Source organism: Saccostrea cucullata, unplaced genomic scaffold (assembly GCF_032062105.1).
Source record: "Saccostrea cucullata isolate Sc308-1 unplaced genomic scaffold, CSIRO_AGI_Scuc_v1 ctg7186, whole genome shotgun sequence".
In the NCBI taxonomy this organism is placed as follows: Eukaryota; Metazoa; Mollusca; class Bivalvia; order Ostreida; family Ostreidae; genus Saccostrea; species Saccostrea cuccullata.
Window position 1 is genome coordinate 42132 of NW_026935044.1, and position 19211 is coordinate 61342.

A 19211-nucleotide genomic window follows, 5' to 3' on the forward strand; every position below is an offset into this window, starting at 1 on the left:
GTTTACGGCTTATTTATTTCATAAAGAAATTTTTCATATATATATGAATGTTAGGGTTGCGACTTTGCTTAAAGTCATTTAAAAATTTAAAATCTAAATAGCATGCTTTCTATTACGGCCCCCAGATCTTCAAGCTGATCATATACGTAAGACCTGTTAGAAAAATGTTATCTTCGTTTAATAGCTAAATAATCTTCTTAAAATCAAATCTAGAAGATATTCTGTCCCTCACATCATTTCCTACTTCTGCGATTTCATTTTAATTGATTCGTTTGGAAACATTTCCGAGATTAAATGTATTAGATTATTCACGCATTTTATTGCTTTTTTTTTTGGGGGGGGGGGGGTGGGATACAGGATCAACCGCATGTCATTCATGTTTTGTGTTTTTTTTGGGGGGGGGGGGGGTCGTTGTGTGTGACTCCTTCATTGTAAGGAAGAATGAATAATTCTTGTCCTCAAACAATGTTTGCTTACACTGTGATATACTTTTTTAGAGAATAATATTTATGATCTACATTCTCATAAATGTCGTTTATCTAAAAAAAAAAAAAGAAATCATTTATAGAAGAAAATTGAAGTGAAATACACAAACCTGTTTTTATAGAAGTAAACGTGTGCCACCAGGTGATTCGAACCAGGCCACTGTAAAAATGTTGAATGTCAGTCTCAAAGCATCCGAGCTTTTCTAATAAAAGGACATTAAACATAAATATAAACCATATAATTAAAGAAATATTTTTCATTTTCGGGATTTTTGTACTTTTCACCCACATCGGTACCCCCTGAAAAGCTTTATTCATAAATATTCCTTCGATAAAACCCAATCAAAATATCAAATTCTTTGAGGGGTGGACTGGGGCTGCTTTGGATGGGACTTGTAAGTCAACATGTAAAATTGACTTCTTTTTTTACTGTTAAATAGATTGAAATTGCATATGTATATGAAATTTAGGTTCTTTCGTTTTAGCAATCAAAAGCACGACAGCTATTGGCACGCCCATCTATTCATGATATTATAAAGAAATCCAGATAACTACATACATTGTATTATATGGTATGTGTAACATATTATCTTGTACACATGACTACCAGGGATAATGCCTTGGTCACATTTAAGCCGATGGTCGGGCGATCTGATTTTCTGGTCTTGTCGGCTGAAAGAACATGATCGGCCGAAACAAGTATCGGGCGACACGGAGCAGTCACATTAATTTCTTGGAACACCGATGACTTGGATAAATAACACAAAAATTCTTTACAAATCATCAATATTTTTTACAGAGGTGACATGAGTAATGTTTGCAAGGCAAAGTGGCAGAATTTTGTAAAATTGTGTGCAAAATTTTGTATAGAATTGCATATAAACAACATATCTAAGCAGCAAATAATACGTTAATTATTTATGTTTTTTCCGTTCAAAAAATATATATCAATCCATGCATCAAAATTTTGTTTGTGTTATGCATCCTTAATAGGTAATATATTCACAAGTCGACCAATCGTCGCCCGATCATCGAGCTCTGAGCTACAGTTTGATTTTAACCATCGGCCGAAAATTTGAACACCCTTATTGTCGTACGACGGACGACCGACTTAATAAACTGACTGCAGATAGTCGGACGATGATCGCAGGTTGGTCGACAGATAACTTCAATTGAAGAAATCGGCCACCGATGCAGAAAAAATTATAACTTGGACCGATGGACAAAAAAATTGGTCGGCCGACAAAAAAGTGGTCAAAATCGGTCAAGACAACGGCCGATGAACTGACGACTGTCACCCGAAGAATCCCATTTTTTGCTTCAAAACCCGTCGGCCGTTTGTCGTTTTTTGGCAATGTGACTGAGTTTTAATGTTATCTCGTTCCTACGACTTAATATCTCGTACGTACCACTTATTATGTCGTACGTACAACTTATTATGTCGTACCTACGACTTAGTATCTCGTATGTACGACTTAGTATCTCGTACGTACGACATAGTATCTCGTTTGTACGACATAGTATCTCGTTCGTACGACTTATTATCTCGTTCGTGCGACTTAATATCTCGTACGTACGACTTAATATCTCGTACGTACGACTTATTATCTCGTACGTACGACTTATTATCTCGTACATACGACTTAGTATCTCGTACGTACGACGTATGGACTAAAAAATAATGCATGAAAGAATGTAATCGTTTAGTACGGAGGAATAGATCGCACCAGCAAGTTCCTATCAAGTTCAATTATAACATTTACCAGATATATATTATATGTTGGTAAATATAATTGGGGTTATCCGTCCGATTTTCATCGATAATGCTTAAATTCCATGTGTATAGATCAACTCACACAAGTGTTTATCGTATGGACTATACACATATGTATATTCATGAGCGCCGAATACTAAGCTATGCAGACTTTAAATGGGTTTAAGGAAAGGCGTATAAAGTGGAGAAAAGAGAGTCCTGTAATTATACATGAATGCGTTTTATCCCAATATGTTACCTCGCATATCAGAAACTGCATGGACTACTTTGTAAAAAAAAAAAAAAAAACACACTCAAAAAATAATAAAGACTGATATCTATTCGATATGATTTTTATGTCAGGCTATAAAAACTGAAAAATTTCCGTATTTATATCAATTTTTTAACGTACCGTAAGTTAAACTTTTAGGATTGTTACCTCCTATAGTGACAGATTTTTTATCGCACTTAAAACATATTCTAAGCTTTCAAGTCGTGTTTGTTCACGGTAGAATTGTCATGAATATCATATTATTCCCAGATGCGCTGAAAGTTTACAAAAAGTTTGTTCTAAAAAAATCTTTGAAGCAAAAAACATAATAACTACGTGTTTTATTTATTTTCTCATGGGTTTGTCTAAATGCTGTTATCTGATTGGTCAAAAGGACTAGCGCCTTGTTTATTCTGTGTATTGATAGCAATTCACGGTTATCGTTCTTGACTTGAGTTCCTTATTTGGAAATCGTCCAGACCTGTTTAACACAGATTTATTTAAATTGTGAGTGATACTGTTTTCGTGATGGATGACCTCAATTCAATAATTGTCAATTCGAATGACTTACTTCAAGACATTGATCACATTCCTAATCGAAAAGCTATAGACAGCACTGTTAATCAACACGGACATGAATTAACTGACTTTCTAAATGAAGCAAATTTTTGTGTATTGAATGGTAGATTCCCAGATGATAACTTCACATGAATTTCAAGGAAGGGAAAATCTGTAGTAGACTACTAGTATATACGCGTAACAATAGATGTATTTAGACGAAACAAGAACTTTACGGTATTAACTATATAGAACATTATAGCGGAATTTAAACTGTTGAATTTTGCCGGGGGAAAATCAAAACTTTCTGATTATTCCGTCATCATGTGTGAATTTAATGTGTCCGATTGTTGCTTAGTTTCTAGTACCCCAAAAAGTGAACACAATCAAAATCGTTACGTCAAGTGCATTAAGAAGGTCTGCTTTGATAGCAACAATTGATCTGATTGAAAACAGCCGTAAAACACAAAGTATTGACGAGATTTATGAACAACTATGCGAAATAATTTAAAATGAAAAGAAAGTTCCTTTATAAACAAAAGGATTATGAAATATTTAGAGCATAACAATATTTTAGCAGATGAACAAAATGGTTTTAGAAAGAATAGATCGTGTGAAGATCATTTATTTACATTGTGAAGATCATTTATTTACATTGAATATATGTAGTTTAGTCCAAAACAATAAAAAATCTCTATGTTGCATTTATTAACCCTCAGAAATGTTTTAATTTTGTCGATAGGGATATGATGTTTTACAAACTTTTGTTACATAATATAGATGGTAAAGTTTACAACTCGATAAAAAATATTTACCAAAGTTCAGAATCTTGTGTAAGAGTGAATAATAAGCTCACAAATTGGTTAAGATGCAAAACTGGTGTTAAACAGGGAGATAATTATCCCCTACCTTGTTATCAATTTTCATTAATGATCTGGTACAGGATATTAATAATCTTAATTTAGGCATAGAACTAATAGATTGAAAATTGTCCATCCTATTATATTAAGTGTAGGAATAACTGGTGCAGTGATCTGAAAGATATATTACACCAACTGGATCTAGATTACCATATTGAGTCGAAGCTTATGGTAGATATAAACATGGTTCAATCAAAAATACACAATTCAATATGACTAAACATAGCTTTTCTGTTCTTGGGATTTTTCCTTTATTTTCCTAAGTTAAACTTTGATCGACCTTTGTGGCCCCGCCCTTTCCCGGATGGGGGGGGGGGGTCGGTTGTTTTGATTTGAACAATCTAAAATCTACACCAAGGAGGTTGATTCCATATAAATATCACTAATCATGGCTTTGAAGTACTTGAGAAGAAGATTTAAAAAGATTTCCCTATATAAGTAGTATAAGCATTCTCGCTAGCCCGGAAGTGACGTCATAACCGGAAGTGGCCCGAACTGGTCTAGCGGAAGCGGAAGTGGGCGGAAGTGGTCTAGCGGAAGTGGGCCCTAGCTGAAGTGGGCTAGCCGGAAATGTCCTAGTCGGAAGCTGACTGGATGACCGGGTCAACTGAGTGAAGTTCTAACCCTAACCCCCTATCCCTAATTAGCCCTAACTAACCCTAACACCCTAACCCTAACCCTAACTAACCCTAACCCCTAACCCTAACTAACCCTATCCCCTAGCCCCCTAACCCTAACCCTAACCCTAACCCTAACTAACCCTACCCCCCTTAGCCCTAACTAACCCTAACCCTAACCCCCTAACTAACCCTAACCCCCTAACCCTAACTAACCTTAACCCTATCCCCCTTAGCCCTAACTAACCCAAACCCCCTTAGCCCTAACTAACCCTAGCCCCTAACCCTAACTAACCCTAACCCCCTAACCCTAACCCTAACCCCCTAACTAACCCTAACCTATTCCCCTTAAATACTGGAGTTGTTTACACAGTGTTTTTTACATTGGTACGTAGGTACTACGTTTTTTTTGTTTATGGACATAAGTAAATACTTGGCAGCGAGCCAAGTTTGTTTAGAGCCGTGTGCAAAAAAAATATGCTGACTACACAGGTAAATACTTGGCAGCGATTCAAGTCAGGGGACCGTGTGTAAAAAATATGCTGACTATACAGGTAAATACTTGGCAGCGATTCAAGTCAGGGGACCGTGTGTAAAAAATATGCTGACTACACAGGTAAATACTTGGCAGCGATTCAAGTCAGGGGACCGTGTGCAAAAAATATGCTGACTACACAGGTAAATACTTGGCAGCGAGCCAAGTTTGTTTTAGAGCCGTGTGCAAAAAATATGCTGACTACACAGGTAAATACTTGGCAGCGAGCCAAGTTTGTTTAGGGCCGTGTGCAAAAAAAAAAACTTACCTATGCATTGTGACGTCATCCATGTCAGCGAGCTACCCTATGCATTATGACGTCACACTTTTTCATTTACAGTCTAGACAGCCTATAGTCTAGCCAGCCTAACCAGTTTGAACTGAATTTTTTACTGAAAGACAATAACAAATAACACACAATACAAAAAAAACATGTGTGTGTGTTATGTCTCTCAAGTTATTACACCAGGTCACTTTTTTAAAAAACTTAGAATTTCTTTTTAAATTTTTTAAACTTTTTTTAAAATTAACTTTAAATTTTTTAACTTTTAACTTTTTTAAAATAACTTTAAATTTTTATTTATTCTTATTAATTTTTTTTTTTGGTAAACTCCCCTTATAGTTTTTAAGAAATAAAATTAAAAAATCATGTAATACTACATCAGTGTTATGTTATTGTATGACTTCATCTTTTATACAGTCGGGTTCGGGGTTTCGGGCGGCCATGGCGAATTTTCGGCAGGATTTTTATCCCAGTGAAAAAGGCTTGTAATTTACCCTGTAGGTCTTTTAAAGTTGTTTCACATTGTTTATGATTGTGATTATGTTATCGCTCACCTATATGTTTAATGTCAGCTATGCTAAATAACCCATTTCTGTGTAATTTGAGAGAATGTTTTGACATGTGGTTAAAGTATGGCGTGCTATTCATGTTATCATTTAAAAAGTCGATCCTAAATAAATCTGTCTTAAAAAATACATTTTACGAATGACATTTAATATGATTGATTAGAGTATAGGTATCCATATATAAGAGATATTATTTTGCATTACATTTAAACATGTTTTTCTGTCCTGTTTGTCTGTCAATTGTTGCTTTACTTCCTTTGTAAAATGAGGTTAAATTGAGTATCACTGAATATTGTATGCTTTTTTTCAGGATCAGCTAAGATGTTGTTTCACTGGATTATTTAATTGGGCATATAATTGGATATCTCTGGTAAGTTTGTCTTTGTTTTGTTTACATTTTCCTATGAAGGTCATCTTTGCATTTAATCATGATTATGTAAAGTTCTGTTTTGAATGTAAATACTATATTTATCCTCATTTCATGTGATTTACAGTTGTATAACCTGCATGTAACTCAGAGTGCATTTAATATTTCTATGATGGGTCATTCTATGATATTGAATTTCAATCAGAAAAATGTTCACTAAATTTTGGTAAAATACATGGTATCTTTTACATTTCTATCCCTTTTGTCTGTAAATTACTTTGCTTTACTTACATTGTTAAATGAGGTTAATTGTGTATCACTGAATTGTATGATTTTTTCAGGATCAGCTGAGATATTATTTCACTGGATTATTTAATTGATAGACTTATTGGGCATATATTTGGGATATCTCTGGTAAGTTTGTCTTTGTTTTGTTTACATTTTCCTATGAAGGTCATCTTTGCATTTAAGCATGATAATATGGTTAATTTTATTACTGTATAATACTTATGTGATCTGATATCTCTAACTTACATTCATATAAACACACCCTTATTTAACCTAAAATATATTAACACATGATTAAGGGATCTTCAGAATATTAATAAGTCCTTTTGTATAAATTATATGATATAATTTCATAATTCATTATGTATGTTACCCATGGCCGTGGACTTCAGACTTACTAAATGGTGATCAAAGAGATATTAATTAGGAATCTAATAAGAGAAAAGGAAGAATTTATCAAAGATTAATCCTAAGTTATTTACTTTTTGTTTTGATTCTAAATATGTGGGATATATGACATACATATATTTTCATTTTCACTTTTGTTTCTTAGTAATGAGCTTTTCAAAAAATTAAGGACTACATGTTGTACTGTGATGATGCTAAAAAAGATGTATTTTTCTGTATGCAGAACTGACAGATATTAAACCAAAATTGAATCTGTTGTTAATAAAAAAATCTTTTAGTGTCTAAATAATTAATTTGATAATCATTTTATTTGTGATATCAATACAGTAATTGTGCTTTTTTTTATTATCTAAAGATAACATGATGAACTTTTCTCATCTGGAGTTAATGTTAAAAACAATTTTTGAGATTAAAAACAAACATTTTCATGAACTTTTTTGGCATTGTACATGTTTGTTCAATTTTTAAACATGTATTGTTTCACACAGTACTCTGTCATATTAACAAAATGGTTTTATTTTCTATACAGTCCTCAACCTGGAAGATATGTTTTGTTCCTAACCATCTATAATCCATTCTCTATGAAGTTCAGACTGTCTGCTCTTCCTTTAGAAATACACAGTTAGTCAGCCAACATAGAAACACACAAACTTGAAGGTAAAGTTTCAATGAGATACAATTGTAATATATATTTATTTATTATTTTATTATTTTTTTTTTACATATGCATGTTTATAATTTTGAATTGATATGTAAATGATATATTTAAATAAAAAGGGCTTGGTGGTCATGGTCATTTTTAGACTATGTTGATCTCCTTTAGAAGAAGAAGAAGAGCTCCATTTCAATATATATACAAAAATGCATGATCAAATGTTGAAACTAAAATGTATGAAAGTTTTCTTTGCCAAATGATAGTTAACAGCTGAAGATAGCATATCTATAGAATAAGTTAAATATGGCTAATTTGTAAACCCCCCCCCCCCCCCAGCTTCCTTAATATCATAGTTGGTAAAGATAGCAAGTTTTGACTCCAATTGCTGATGAATTCTGAATTTCCCATTTAATATTAACATTATATCACAGGGAAAGAATACTATAATGCAGCACATCAGGATGACCAGAAAAGAAATCTTAATGACCTTCTTAACTATGTATAAAGACTGTAACCTTATAACTGATGTAAGATAATCTGATTGTGTGGAATTAAAATTCCCTGGTGTTTCTACTACCCAAGATATTCTTATGAGTGCATGGGCCCGTTGTAAACCTTCTCCTGTTTATAAAAAATATACCTTGGAGCATGACACTTTATTCATAAAAGGTACTTTCAATATCATTTCTATGAGTTTTTGTTCTTTCTTTTTAATAATCTAGTGTTATATCTCATTTAAACCCATTAATATGTATGCTTCCAAAATCTTAGATCTGTCTGTATAGTTTTTTCAGCTCTTTGAACACAAATACCCTGATTCAATCTTTTGAGGTAAACATGATAGAGACACCATAGATGATTATCAGAGTGTGTATCACAATCTTAACCATAAGGTCAATTTAAATGGTCTAAGGCACAACAAATGAAAGTGAAAACTTTTTTTTTTTATTAGAATACATAATTTTGTAATAAACAAATACTGGAAAAGTTACTCTCATAATAAGCCTTAATGTCCTCCAAGAATTCAGTTTGGACTTCCTCCATTAATCCTTGTATCTTCTCCAATGGTTTTGTGGGCTAAAATTCATGTGTCTTTAACAACATTTTTTTTCTGACAACTGTTTTCTCTTATTATCTATAAACTTGACTTCTTCTGTAGTCAAAGGTCTTTCAGGGTAATCCAAGTAATTCTTACCCTCTTTTGGTAATAAATGGTTATATTCCTCATTGGCTTCTTCTGCAATCAAGGGTCTTTCTATGTAATCTCTGACAACATTAGGATCACCCTTCTCTGGACTTAATTGATTATATTCTTGTTGAGAAATGATCTCAATAGTGCCATCTTTTTTTATTTTAACTGGTATACCTCTGTCTATATCTTTCCCTGAAAGAACTCTCTTTCCAAACTGAATTTTACTCATTCCTTTACTCTTTTCTTTACTGGAGGTGTTACCCATGGTTAATATGAAAAAGTCAAAATCTTATGTTACAACTTGTATTTATACCTTCTTTTTTTTGTCTATATTTAGAATTCCATCAAGCTCATGTTATATAACAATTTTTTTTTTTTCAACTAAGACTTTTTTATATTTTTCAGGATTCTCACGGGGTGAAAGAGGCCTCGGGGTGGTAAGACCCGACAGTGAATGAGACCGAAATAACTTCTCACGTCCTGGAAGTCGTCTGTGATGATCTCGGGATGCCCTAGGGGAAAAGGTCTGTGTTTCAACACGTAAGGGTATAAGGAACACACGTCCACGTATCTCATGTCCCCTTCTTCACAATATAATTTAGTGGCATTGGTCCGGCCTCCGTACAGGGCTTCTCGAGGTTTCAAAGGATCCGGAATGTCCAGATCTCGTACAAATTGCTGTAAAGTCTCATCTTGTTGCACTTGTTGATCGAAATCGTGCTCCCAGATACTACACACGTTGTACCCCATGTCCTCTAAATCCGCAGTCCTTCTGAGGGTTTTCTCGTGTAATTGTTGGTAAGTAAATTGGGTCCGGTGAGGATGAGTTTCCGTCTGTAAACTGGGATAGCAAGTGGGGCATCCGTGCCAATAGCATCCGTAAAATTCGTAGACGGTGCGAGTCGCTTCCTGGTATCCGTCGACGGTATAATTTCCGATCGGGACTTCGCCTCCGTTTCTGGCATGTCGTATGTGACATCCATTCTGATGACTCATCCAGGTGAGCCATCGACAGGCTTTGGCCGAATATTGTCGTGCCGGTTCATACCCGAGGTTCGGAATGATGGCAATGCTGTCATTAGGCATGAAATTTCGACGGTACGCTAAATTAGCAGCACTAGCAAACGTGATGGATTCCTGGAAAGGGTCCACGTTGACCAACTTCTTGAGGGTGCTTCTAAACCGTGCACAGCATTTGTGTAAAATGTCGACGTCCGAGATACAATACCCTACAAACTCTTTCTGGAAATCAAACACTTTTCCCCTCTGTTGGTTGTACCATTCGTAAAAAGCCTCTCGTCCACTGGTAGTCATTTCGTCCGGATTGTAGAAAGCTGCCGGTGGATAAGGTCCCACGTAATTCTGGTTCTGTTCCGTATTAAAAAAGTGAGGGAAATAACCTTTCTTCATTTCGTTCAAATCGAAAGCGGAGGGCATCTGGGCCAAAGGAAAGGTTAAGAAACTATACGAGTCGATGAATTTGAGTCCACATATTTCCATGGACAAGATCTTACTCCCGTTCATGATCACGTTAGGTTTCAGGGGAGAAGAATGCACTATGTAATTCAAAATGAATTGTCCGTCGTAGCCTTTGAAGTTATGGGCGATGACGATGGCCTCGTCGTGTACTAAAGTGGAATTCTTAGTACCTGTAGTGGGTTGAAATAACCAGTCCATGAACTTCTTTAAGGTGTCTGGGCCTTGAAATAGGTGCTGACGGGGTCCCATGTGTTGACAATGAGGACAAGGTTGGTCTATGGGTAAGTCATCGCAATGTTGACAGACGCGATGTGCCACACACAGATTAGGAACGTGAATGCCCGATTCCTGAGTGCATTCGAAATCGAAATAAATGGTAAACTCTAAGGTGTCTTCTCCCTTCTTCTTCTTCTTCTTGGGTTTCTGTCGAACGTAGCACCGATGATCGGCATCGACGATTTTCTTACAGATCTTACACTGTTTCTGATCTCCGCATTTGTGATGAGGAAATAATTTCTTAGGTATCCAGGACTGACATTTCTCGCATAGCCCCATTAAATTGCACACAGTAGTGCTGGTCTTCTTACTATGGGGTTTTAAATGATCTTCGTAGCAGGTCCTGTTCTTAAACATTCCATGGCATTCCTGGCATTTAATCTTGATCCCTTCATCGGGACATTTAGGGTGTGGTCCTAAACAATAGGGACAGCGATGAGGACATTTGGACCGATGGTCTGTGACATTCTTGTACCCCACGTCGCAATGATCACAGTAGTAGGGGTTCCCCGTTACTCCGGCCATCGATATGATGGCATCGCAATGACGGTTGTCTAACAAAATGTTCAAACAAGTTCCATCTCCCCAGCCTTTGAAAATGCGCTCTAAACAGAGTTTAGTCGAAGTAGATTTGAACTGAAATATTTTCAGACGATACTGAGGAGCTAATACCTGTTGTAATTTCGGCCACTCTGCATTTCCACAAGCTTGAGTGATATCACACCCGGCCTGTTCCATGAGGGCTATGGCTTCTCGTTTCTGGTCTAAGGATTGTCTATCTCCCTTCCGCATACGGAGCCAACGTTTTTCCCATTCGGGGTCTGGATGATCGGGTTTCTGACTGTGTAATCGAGTGACGACGATGGCTCTAGCCAAACAAAATTCATCATGGGGATTGACGATCCGAACGATGGATTGTTTATTGTTCTTGAAAGTTTCTTTATTCACTTGTAAATGTTTGGTTCTGTCTCCACCACTCCCCTGGGGATTCTCGATGTGTAACAGATCGAATTCCGTGGAGCCGTCGCCGATTTTGAACTCCTTTTTGGATTGTTGCACACGTTGTATTTCTTTAAAAATGACGTCTTCGTTTAATTCTTTACATTGCATAAACTGGTAAGAAATGTCTGAATCCAAAGATGGGTGACTTATGTTCAGACGGAGGTAATCGTTAGGATCACACTGCATTTTAGATTTGAAGTCCTGTAACATGTTTTTGAATAATCGTCGAAGGAAAGCTGTGCTTTCTTCTTCTTCTGGAAATTCATCGAAATGAACGACATATCTATTTTCATGCGCTTTAAATTTTGGAGAGGTCTTTCCTTGAGCTAGTCTCATATGATAATACTCCGAAATGGGTTTAGGTGGTAAATCTATTTCTCTCTCGGTACTTTTTCGTTTCAATATTCGTCGAGCCTGTACCTGTTTTTCTCTAGTAGAATCCATGTCTATCAGGTGATGGCTCTGAGAGTAAAATGAACCCAAAGTCGGAGAAAACCGTATTTATATACAGTGGATGACGTCACAATGCATAGGTAAGCATATTTTTTTTTTTTTTGCACACGGCCCTAAACAAACTTGAATCGGTGCCAAGTATTTACCTGTGTAGTCAGCATTTTTTTTTTTGCACACGGCTCTAAACAAACTTGGCTCGCTGCCAAGTATTTACCTGTATAGTCAGCATATTTTTTACACACGGTCCCCTGACTTGAATCGCTGCCAAGTATTTACCTGTATAGTCAGCATATTTTTTGCACACGGTCCCCTGACTTGAATCGCTGCCAAGTATTTACCTGTGTAGTCAGCATATTTTTTTTTTTTTGCACACGGTCCCCTGACTTGAATCGCTGCCAAGTATTTACCTGTATAGTCAGCATAAAAAAAACGTAGGTAAAACGTATTTTTTGCACACGCCCCTAAAATAAAGGTATAAACCAGAGCTGGATAATGAGGATCATTCTGTGTGATTACTTGGAAGTGAACACAGGTAAAAAAAAAAAAAAAAAAAAAAAAAAAGTTTCAGTGGTCAAGTCAGAGGTATGGAACCAAGGTATCGGTGGCTTATTGAGAATACTGACAAGAGTGGACCCTGGATGGAAACCCTAGAAGAAGCCACGCAGGATTACCATAAAACCCATTCAGAGGAATCTAATCAAAAACCATGGACTTATTGGGAATATTGTAAACAAATGTGGGGCTTGGATATGATGTCTCCGGAACAATCTAAAGAAAAAGTTGAAGAAACTAAACAAAAAGTATGGTTGGAAAAAAGAGTGAAATTTCCTGAAAATGATGTCGTGATAAGAAAGCACTGCTCTTTTGAGGGAATGAAGGGTTATCATCTCTACAAATGGGAGATCACAGCTGAGGATGATTATGATGATTTTCTGATTGGAACTCCATACTTTACCTCCGAGTTAGAATCGTGTATTGAAGATTTACTCCAGATCACGAGAGAAGGAAAAACGAGAGAAGGGATACCCTTAAAGAGACCGGGATTTAAGGGTCCTTTTGCACAGTATCTCCATGGAATAATTCCTTATTTTCCAAATGAAAAAGGTATTCCTTGGAGGACACGAGACTATGGTAATGATGATGATGATGATTTGAAGTTTGATGATGATTCGGACTGGATGATTAATTTCGACGGTGTTGGACTGGATGATTAATTTGGAGGGTATTTTTGATTAAAAGACAGCCTGGTAAATTGTTGTATGTATTTTTTTTTTTCATTGTGAATAAAAATTGAATAAAAATTAAAATCTGTGTTAGTTTCACTTTTGTTTCTTGGTAATGAGGTTTTCAAAAAATGAAGCTAGACTGTGAAGCGTGACGTCATAATCATATTCTTGAAATGTTTTGCACACGGCGCATTTACCTGTATAGTCAGCATAAACAAAACGTAGTACCTACGTATAGTGTAAACACACCCTGTATTTAGGGATAGGTTAGGGGATAGGGTTAGTTAGGGCTAGGGGGTTAGGGTTAGTTAGGGCTAGGGGGCTAGGGTTAGTTAGGGTTAGGGGGTTAGGGTTAGTTAGGGTTAGTTAGGGGGCTAGGGTTAGTTAGGGTTAGGGGGTTAGGGTTAGTTAGGGTTAGGGGCTAGGGTTAGGGTTAGGGTTAGGGTTAGGGGGGTTAGGCTTAGGGGCTAGGGTTAGGGGCTAGGGGGTTAGGGTTAGTTAGGGTTAGTTAGGGTTAGGGTTAGGGGGCTAGGGGGTTAGGGTTAGAACTGCACTCAGTTGACCCACTTATCCCCTTCACCAATCAGAATCCTCCATTTTGACCTCATTTGCATAAAAAGTGCACTCAGTTGACCCACCCGGCTAGACCCCTTATACTACTTATATATTCCTATGTAAAACTTTCATCTGCCATTGTGGCCCCGCCCTACCCCCGGGGATCATGATTTGAACAAACTTGAATCTACACTACCTGAAGATGATTCCACATGAGTTTCATCTTTCCTGGCCCAGTGGTTTTTGAGAAGAAGATTTTAAAAGATTTTTCCTATATACTCCTATGTAAAACTTTCATCGGCCATTGTGGCCCCGCCCTACCCCCGGGGGTCATGATTTCTACAGACTTGAATCTACACTACCTGAAGATGATTACACATGAGTTTCATCTTTCCTGGCCAGTGGTTTTTGAGAAGAAGATTTTAAAAGATTTTTCCTATATACTCCTATGTAAAACTTTCATCGGCCATTGTGGCCCCGCCCTACCCCCGGGGGTCATGATTTCTACAAACTTGAATCTACACTACCTGAAGATGATTCCACCTGAGTTTCATCTTTTCTGACCCAGTGGTTCTTGAGAAGAAGATTTTTAAAGATTTTTCCTACATATACTCCTATGTAAAACTTTCATCGGCCATTGTGACCCCACCCTACCCCAGGGGGTCATGATTTGAACAAACTTGAATCTACACTACCTGAAGATGATTCCACATGAGTTTCATCTTTCCTGGCCCAATGGTTCTTGAGAAGAAGATTTTTAAAAGATGCCATTAATTTTTCACTAATTCATAATTATCTCCCCTTGGAAGAGGGCTTGGCCCTTCATTTGAACAAACTTGAATCTCCTTTACCCAAGGATAATTTGTAGCAAGATTGGTCCAGTGGTTCTTGAGAAGAAGATGAAAATGTGAAAAGTTTACTGATATTTCATTTAACAAGCAAGAGGCCCACGGGCCTTACAGATCACCTGAGTATCATGTAACAACTTTCCAACAATTGAATTGGTTCTTGTTCTAATTCAAAGGCCATGAATAGAGCCCCATCCTAACCCCAGCCCACGGGCCATAAATTACACAATTTTAGAAGAGACATTCTTGCTTATCATAACTATGTCCTTGTTTAATTTGTTTAATACTCAGGAGCAGAGAAGAAGATTTTCAAAGAATTTACGTATTTTCACCATATAATTAAAAGAGCCCCGCCCTAACACCAGAACCCCTGACCCTGGGGCCATGAAATTCAAAATTTTTGAAGAGGCCACCTTATTCAACATAACTATGTATTTGGTTTGTTTATCAAATACCTAGGAGCAAAGAAGATTTTCATAAAAATAATGCATTTTCAATCACTATGTAATCTATAAACACTGTAGCCCCGCCCTAGCACCTAAAGAAATAATGTATTTTCACTACATGATCTATTTAGCTCCGCCCTAGCACCAGAACCCTTGACCCTGGGGCCATGAATTTCACAATTTTGGTAGAGGACTTAATGCTGATTACATGTACAATCATGGAAACATTTTGACTGCTTGATGTCCAGTAGTAAAGAAGTATTTTTAAAGATTGCATTAATTTTAGTGGTTTTTGCGCCACCTATCAGGCCCCAGGGGGACAGAGAACATGAAATATACAATTTTTGTTACCTTTTACCCATAAATGCTTTATGCCAAATTTGGTTTCAATTGGTTAAGCGGTTGCAGAAAAGAAGCTGAAAATGTTCAAATGTTAACGCACGACGACAGACAAAAACGGATAGCAAAAGGTCACCTGAGTGACCTAAAAATAGGAAAGGCACAAACAAGAGATTTGAGACATCAGAACGGAGTTAGGTTTGAGGTTGTTGATGAGCTTGTAGTTCCATTATATGGAAGAAACCACCATGTTTTTGTTGACATTTTTTTTGCGGCCAACTGCACCAAAATCAGACAGACCTAGTAACCTCAACTGTGAGAGATGCAAGGTGCAAAATCAAATAAATATGCAAAAATGAAATTTGAGTATAACCTGGTTTGTTTCCTGTTTTATTAAATAAATATAGTTTGGAGGAAAATCAAATAGTAGACTGATGTGTTGCCAAACGACTGCCAAATGTTGTCATCCCATACAACAAGTACATGGGAGGAGTTTATCTAGCTGATGCTTAGGTTCAGACTTTTGATCCAGACATCAGAGGCCTGTTCAGTAGAGCGAGCGTTCGCAAGCGCTCGCCAAAATTACTATTGGAGGTATAAGGAATCTTGGCGAGCGCTCGCGAACGCTTGCTCTGCTGAACAGGCCTCCGGTCTCTAAAAATGTGGGAAAAATTCTTACAAACATTTTACTGTGCATCGTTGGTGAGTTCAAATTCATAAAGACATCAATGATACATAAAAATGATGTAATTGCATGCAGGATTTTTTAAAAACATTCTTCCTTACATATGCAATGCAAAATATACATGTCGATAGAACAATATAAAACTAAGAGATGTTCTCGTCCAGAAACTTTTTTCTGCACACCCCCCTTTCCCAGTACAAACCGCTTAAAACAAATCACAGACTCGGGAAACATATTTGACAATCCCCTGCCCCTTACAACAAAAATCTTGCTAAAAAAAAATTCCAAAACTTCATACGTATAACATTGTGTGGTGTGGGGGCGAGGGTTGAATTTTCTTTAAAAACATAACTTTATTTTACGTTAATGTGTTTCCTTGGGGAGGGGGTGTAATGCATACTACAACCGCGTCACATTACACATCAAATCTTATGGAAAAAATGAAATGTAAACAAGCATTTTGTTTTTAATTTTGAGCATATTTAACTCATGACAATTTTAACACTGTCATCAAAATTTATGCAGTGAATAACTACATAATCTATCAGCAAAACAGAGGTTTACGGAGGAAAATGGCCAGACTAGAGTTTACCATGAAACTGTGCCAGGAACTCGTAGGCAAATGTGGAGCCGGGAGTCAAAGATCAGGACCAGCCTAGTGCATAGAGCGCTTAACAGCCCGACACTTTGTCGACTACGCCCCTGGTATTTCATTTCATATAAAAAATGAGTGTAGAATTGATAATCCTCATCCCTCATCTCATTGAAGATATTCAAATATGACTTAATTTTGTATGTTTTTATCCATCTTTACAGACGGTAAAAGAGGGAAATGCGTAGTGTGCATCAAGAAAACAAGGTTCCTGTGCCCTGACTGTGACGCTGCCCTCTGTGTAGCTCAATGCGTCCGGGCATTTCATACACAGATGTATTTCCGGGAACAATAACTGGAACTGCTGCTCCTGTGTGTCTATATGAACATTATATCTGCATGATTTTAGTTTTTAACGCATGAACTGAGAGGTTCGACTGCCCGCACCTTCTTTCCGGCCTTGAAAACTGATATGAAATTCCAATATTTCGGCTTGAAATTAAAGAAAACCAATTATGTACACAGAATATGACAATAAAGTTAAAGCAGGAACTTACTTATTTTTATCATTTAAAGTATACCCGAAATAAACAATTACTTGGGTATAGTCCAAAATATCTGACGTTTTCCTGGCTTTTTTACGATTTTGATATATGTTACGTGCCAGGAAAACGTCAGAACCCTCGCCTTTACGAAAACTGGAAATTTCACCGTCTTCAACCGGACTTGATTTTGATACTTGCGAATCGAACTGAATGCCGAAATCAGAATATATCAATAGCTAAGTGCTTCTCGTACTCATCAATATCGATGAAAAGGAAATACCACTCCATACATGTATTTAGTTACTTGATTCCAAGATTTTAAAATACAGGTAATGAACACAAATCTCGACAGTCTGGTAAACATTTTCATCGGATTGTTATATTTTATAAACGAACCACAAAAATGTTGTTTGGTAAGTACTAAACGTATTGTACTCTTGATATTTTGTGGACTTGGTATTTAATTCGGTTTGCAAGTATCTATTTAAATCAACCAGAGAATGCAGCCCGTGAGAGGCGGCAAATTCTCAGTTTTGGTAATGGCGCCGGTTCTGACGTTTTCCTAGCAAGTAAAATATCAAAATCATAAATAAAAAGCCAGGAAAACGTAAGATATTTTGGACTAACTTGGGTACTGTAACAGAGATTTCATTGATAGTTCTAAACAATACTTCAGTCTTTAATATAAACCTGAATTTTTATGAAAATAAAAATAACTTAACAGTTAGGAAATCACTTCCTATATGTCTTACAGATTTACCATTTAAATTTATATATATGAAATGTATAGTGGTAAAAATTCACAATGAGGCGTTTGAACACGCTGCTTATTGGCTCTTTCATGTTTGTCAAATTACGCGGTCTTTTCCCCATTGTGACGCAATGCGAAGTTAAGGATGCCATCGATGCACGGGTTCAAATCTAAAGAATCGATCGAATCGAAGTTACCTAATAAAATCAATCTGTAAATCAAATACAATCAGCTGCTTTTCATGTTGACATGATTTTCTTCTTGTGAATAACGTATGAAATACATAAATCTGACACAGTTCTGGCATAGCAAGAGGGTTAAACATGTATGCAAACGGGATTCTTACGTCATTTCGGAGTAATTGCGTCATAAAAATGAAAATATGACGTCAAAATCATGACAAGAATGTGTCTTCACAAATCTAAGCATTGCGTCTTCAGAATCTAAGCATTATACCTCTAAAATTTTGTGTAAAGATATATTTTAAGACATTTCTGTGCTTTTACAATAATGGTTTCCAAACTGCAGAATCGCATCTGTCGAAGCTACTTTAGTGACGATCAGGTCATAATCTTTTCTTGAGAAGGCACGCTAAATTTCTGGACTAATATTTGAAGTATAAACTGTTCTCAATCTGAAGTAGGTTTTGCAAAAATATAACTATTCTACGACTTCTTTTCCCTTTCAGGAAGACTGTTTCAACAGATTATGGATCTTTCGGAATTCCAAAATTATATTTGTACCAACTTAAGCACATTCACAAATTCTTAGACTCATTTCCCTTTTTTTTTTCTACATAAAAAAAAAATCATTGACATTTTTCATAAATCTGGATTAATATCGGATAGTCTTTGAACGTAACATCTGATTTAGCATCAATAATGGAATCGCAGCAAACAATAAACAATAAATCTCCTTGAATTTTATACTATATTTGCTGTTTAATTTTCAATCTCCGGTCTTTGTGCCAAATGCAAAGGAAATGTTGGATTTAAAAATCTTTCAGCTAGCATTAGCATCAGACATTAAAATATTAACTGCCAGTGTGCGACTTGTTGATTTTCTAGAAATACAAAACGCTACGAGGAACCCATGTCTACATTGAACAAGAACCAA

The 19211-nt window shown here is 36.4% G+C and overlaps 1 protein-coding gene and 1 long non-coding RNA gene across 3 annotated transcripts; one reads left to right on the plus strand and one right to left on the minus strand.

The window, feature by feature from the left end:
• Window positions 1-5848: 5848 nt before the first annotated feature.
• On the plus strand, window positions 5849-7820 carry LOC134241769 (uncharacterized). 2 transcript variants are annotated; one of them, XR_009986727.1, is made up of 3 exons: window positions 5849-5919; window positions 6299-6358; window positions 7581-7820. It is a non-coding gene; the product is annotated as an uncharacterized LOC134241769 (long non-coding RNA). The 2 variants fall into 2 exon arrangements; XR_009986726.1 differs by lacking the exon at window positions 7581-7820 and adding an exon at window positions 6697-6769.
• Window positions 7821-8605: 785 nt separating this feature from the next.
• On the minus strand, window positions 8606-9211 carry LOC134241770 (uncharacterized). The gene is made up of 2 exons (XM_062723792.1): window positions 8902-9211; window positions 8606-8783 (listed from the first exon to the last, which is right to left on the minus strand). The coding sequence occupies exons 1-2, from the start codon at window positions 9161-9163 to the stop codon at window positions 8731-8733; spliced, it is 315 nt and encodes a 104-aa protein (XP_062579776.1). The 5' UTR covers window positions 9164-9211; the 3' UTR covers window positions 8606-8730.
• Window positions 9212-19211: the final 10000 nt, after the last annotated feature.

Coding starts and splice junctions, on each gene's coding strand:
- LOC134241770 (XM_062723792.1), bottom strand. CDS start 9,163: ATGGGTAACACCTCCAGTAAAGAAAAGAGTAAAGGAATGAGTAAAATT. Junction 8,784..8,901: donor CCATTTATTACCAAAAGAGG/GTAAGAATTACT, acceptor CATGAATTTTAG/CCCACAAAACCATTGGAGAA.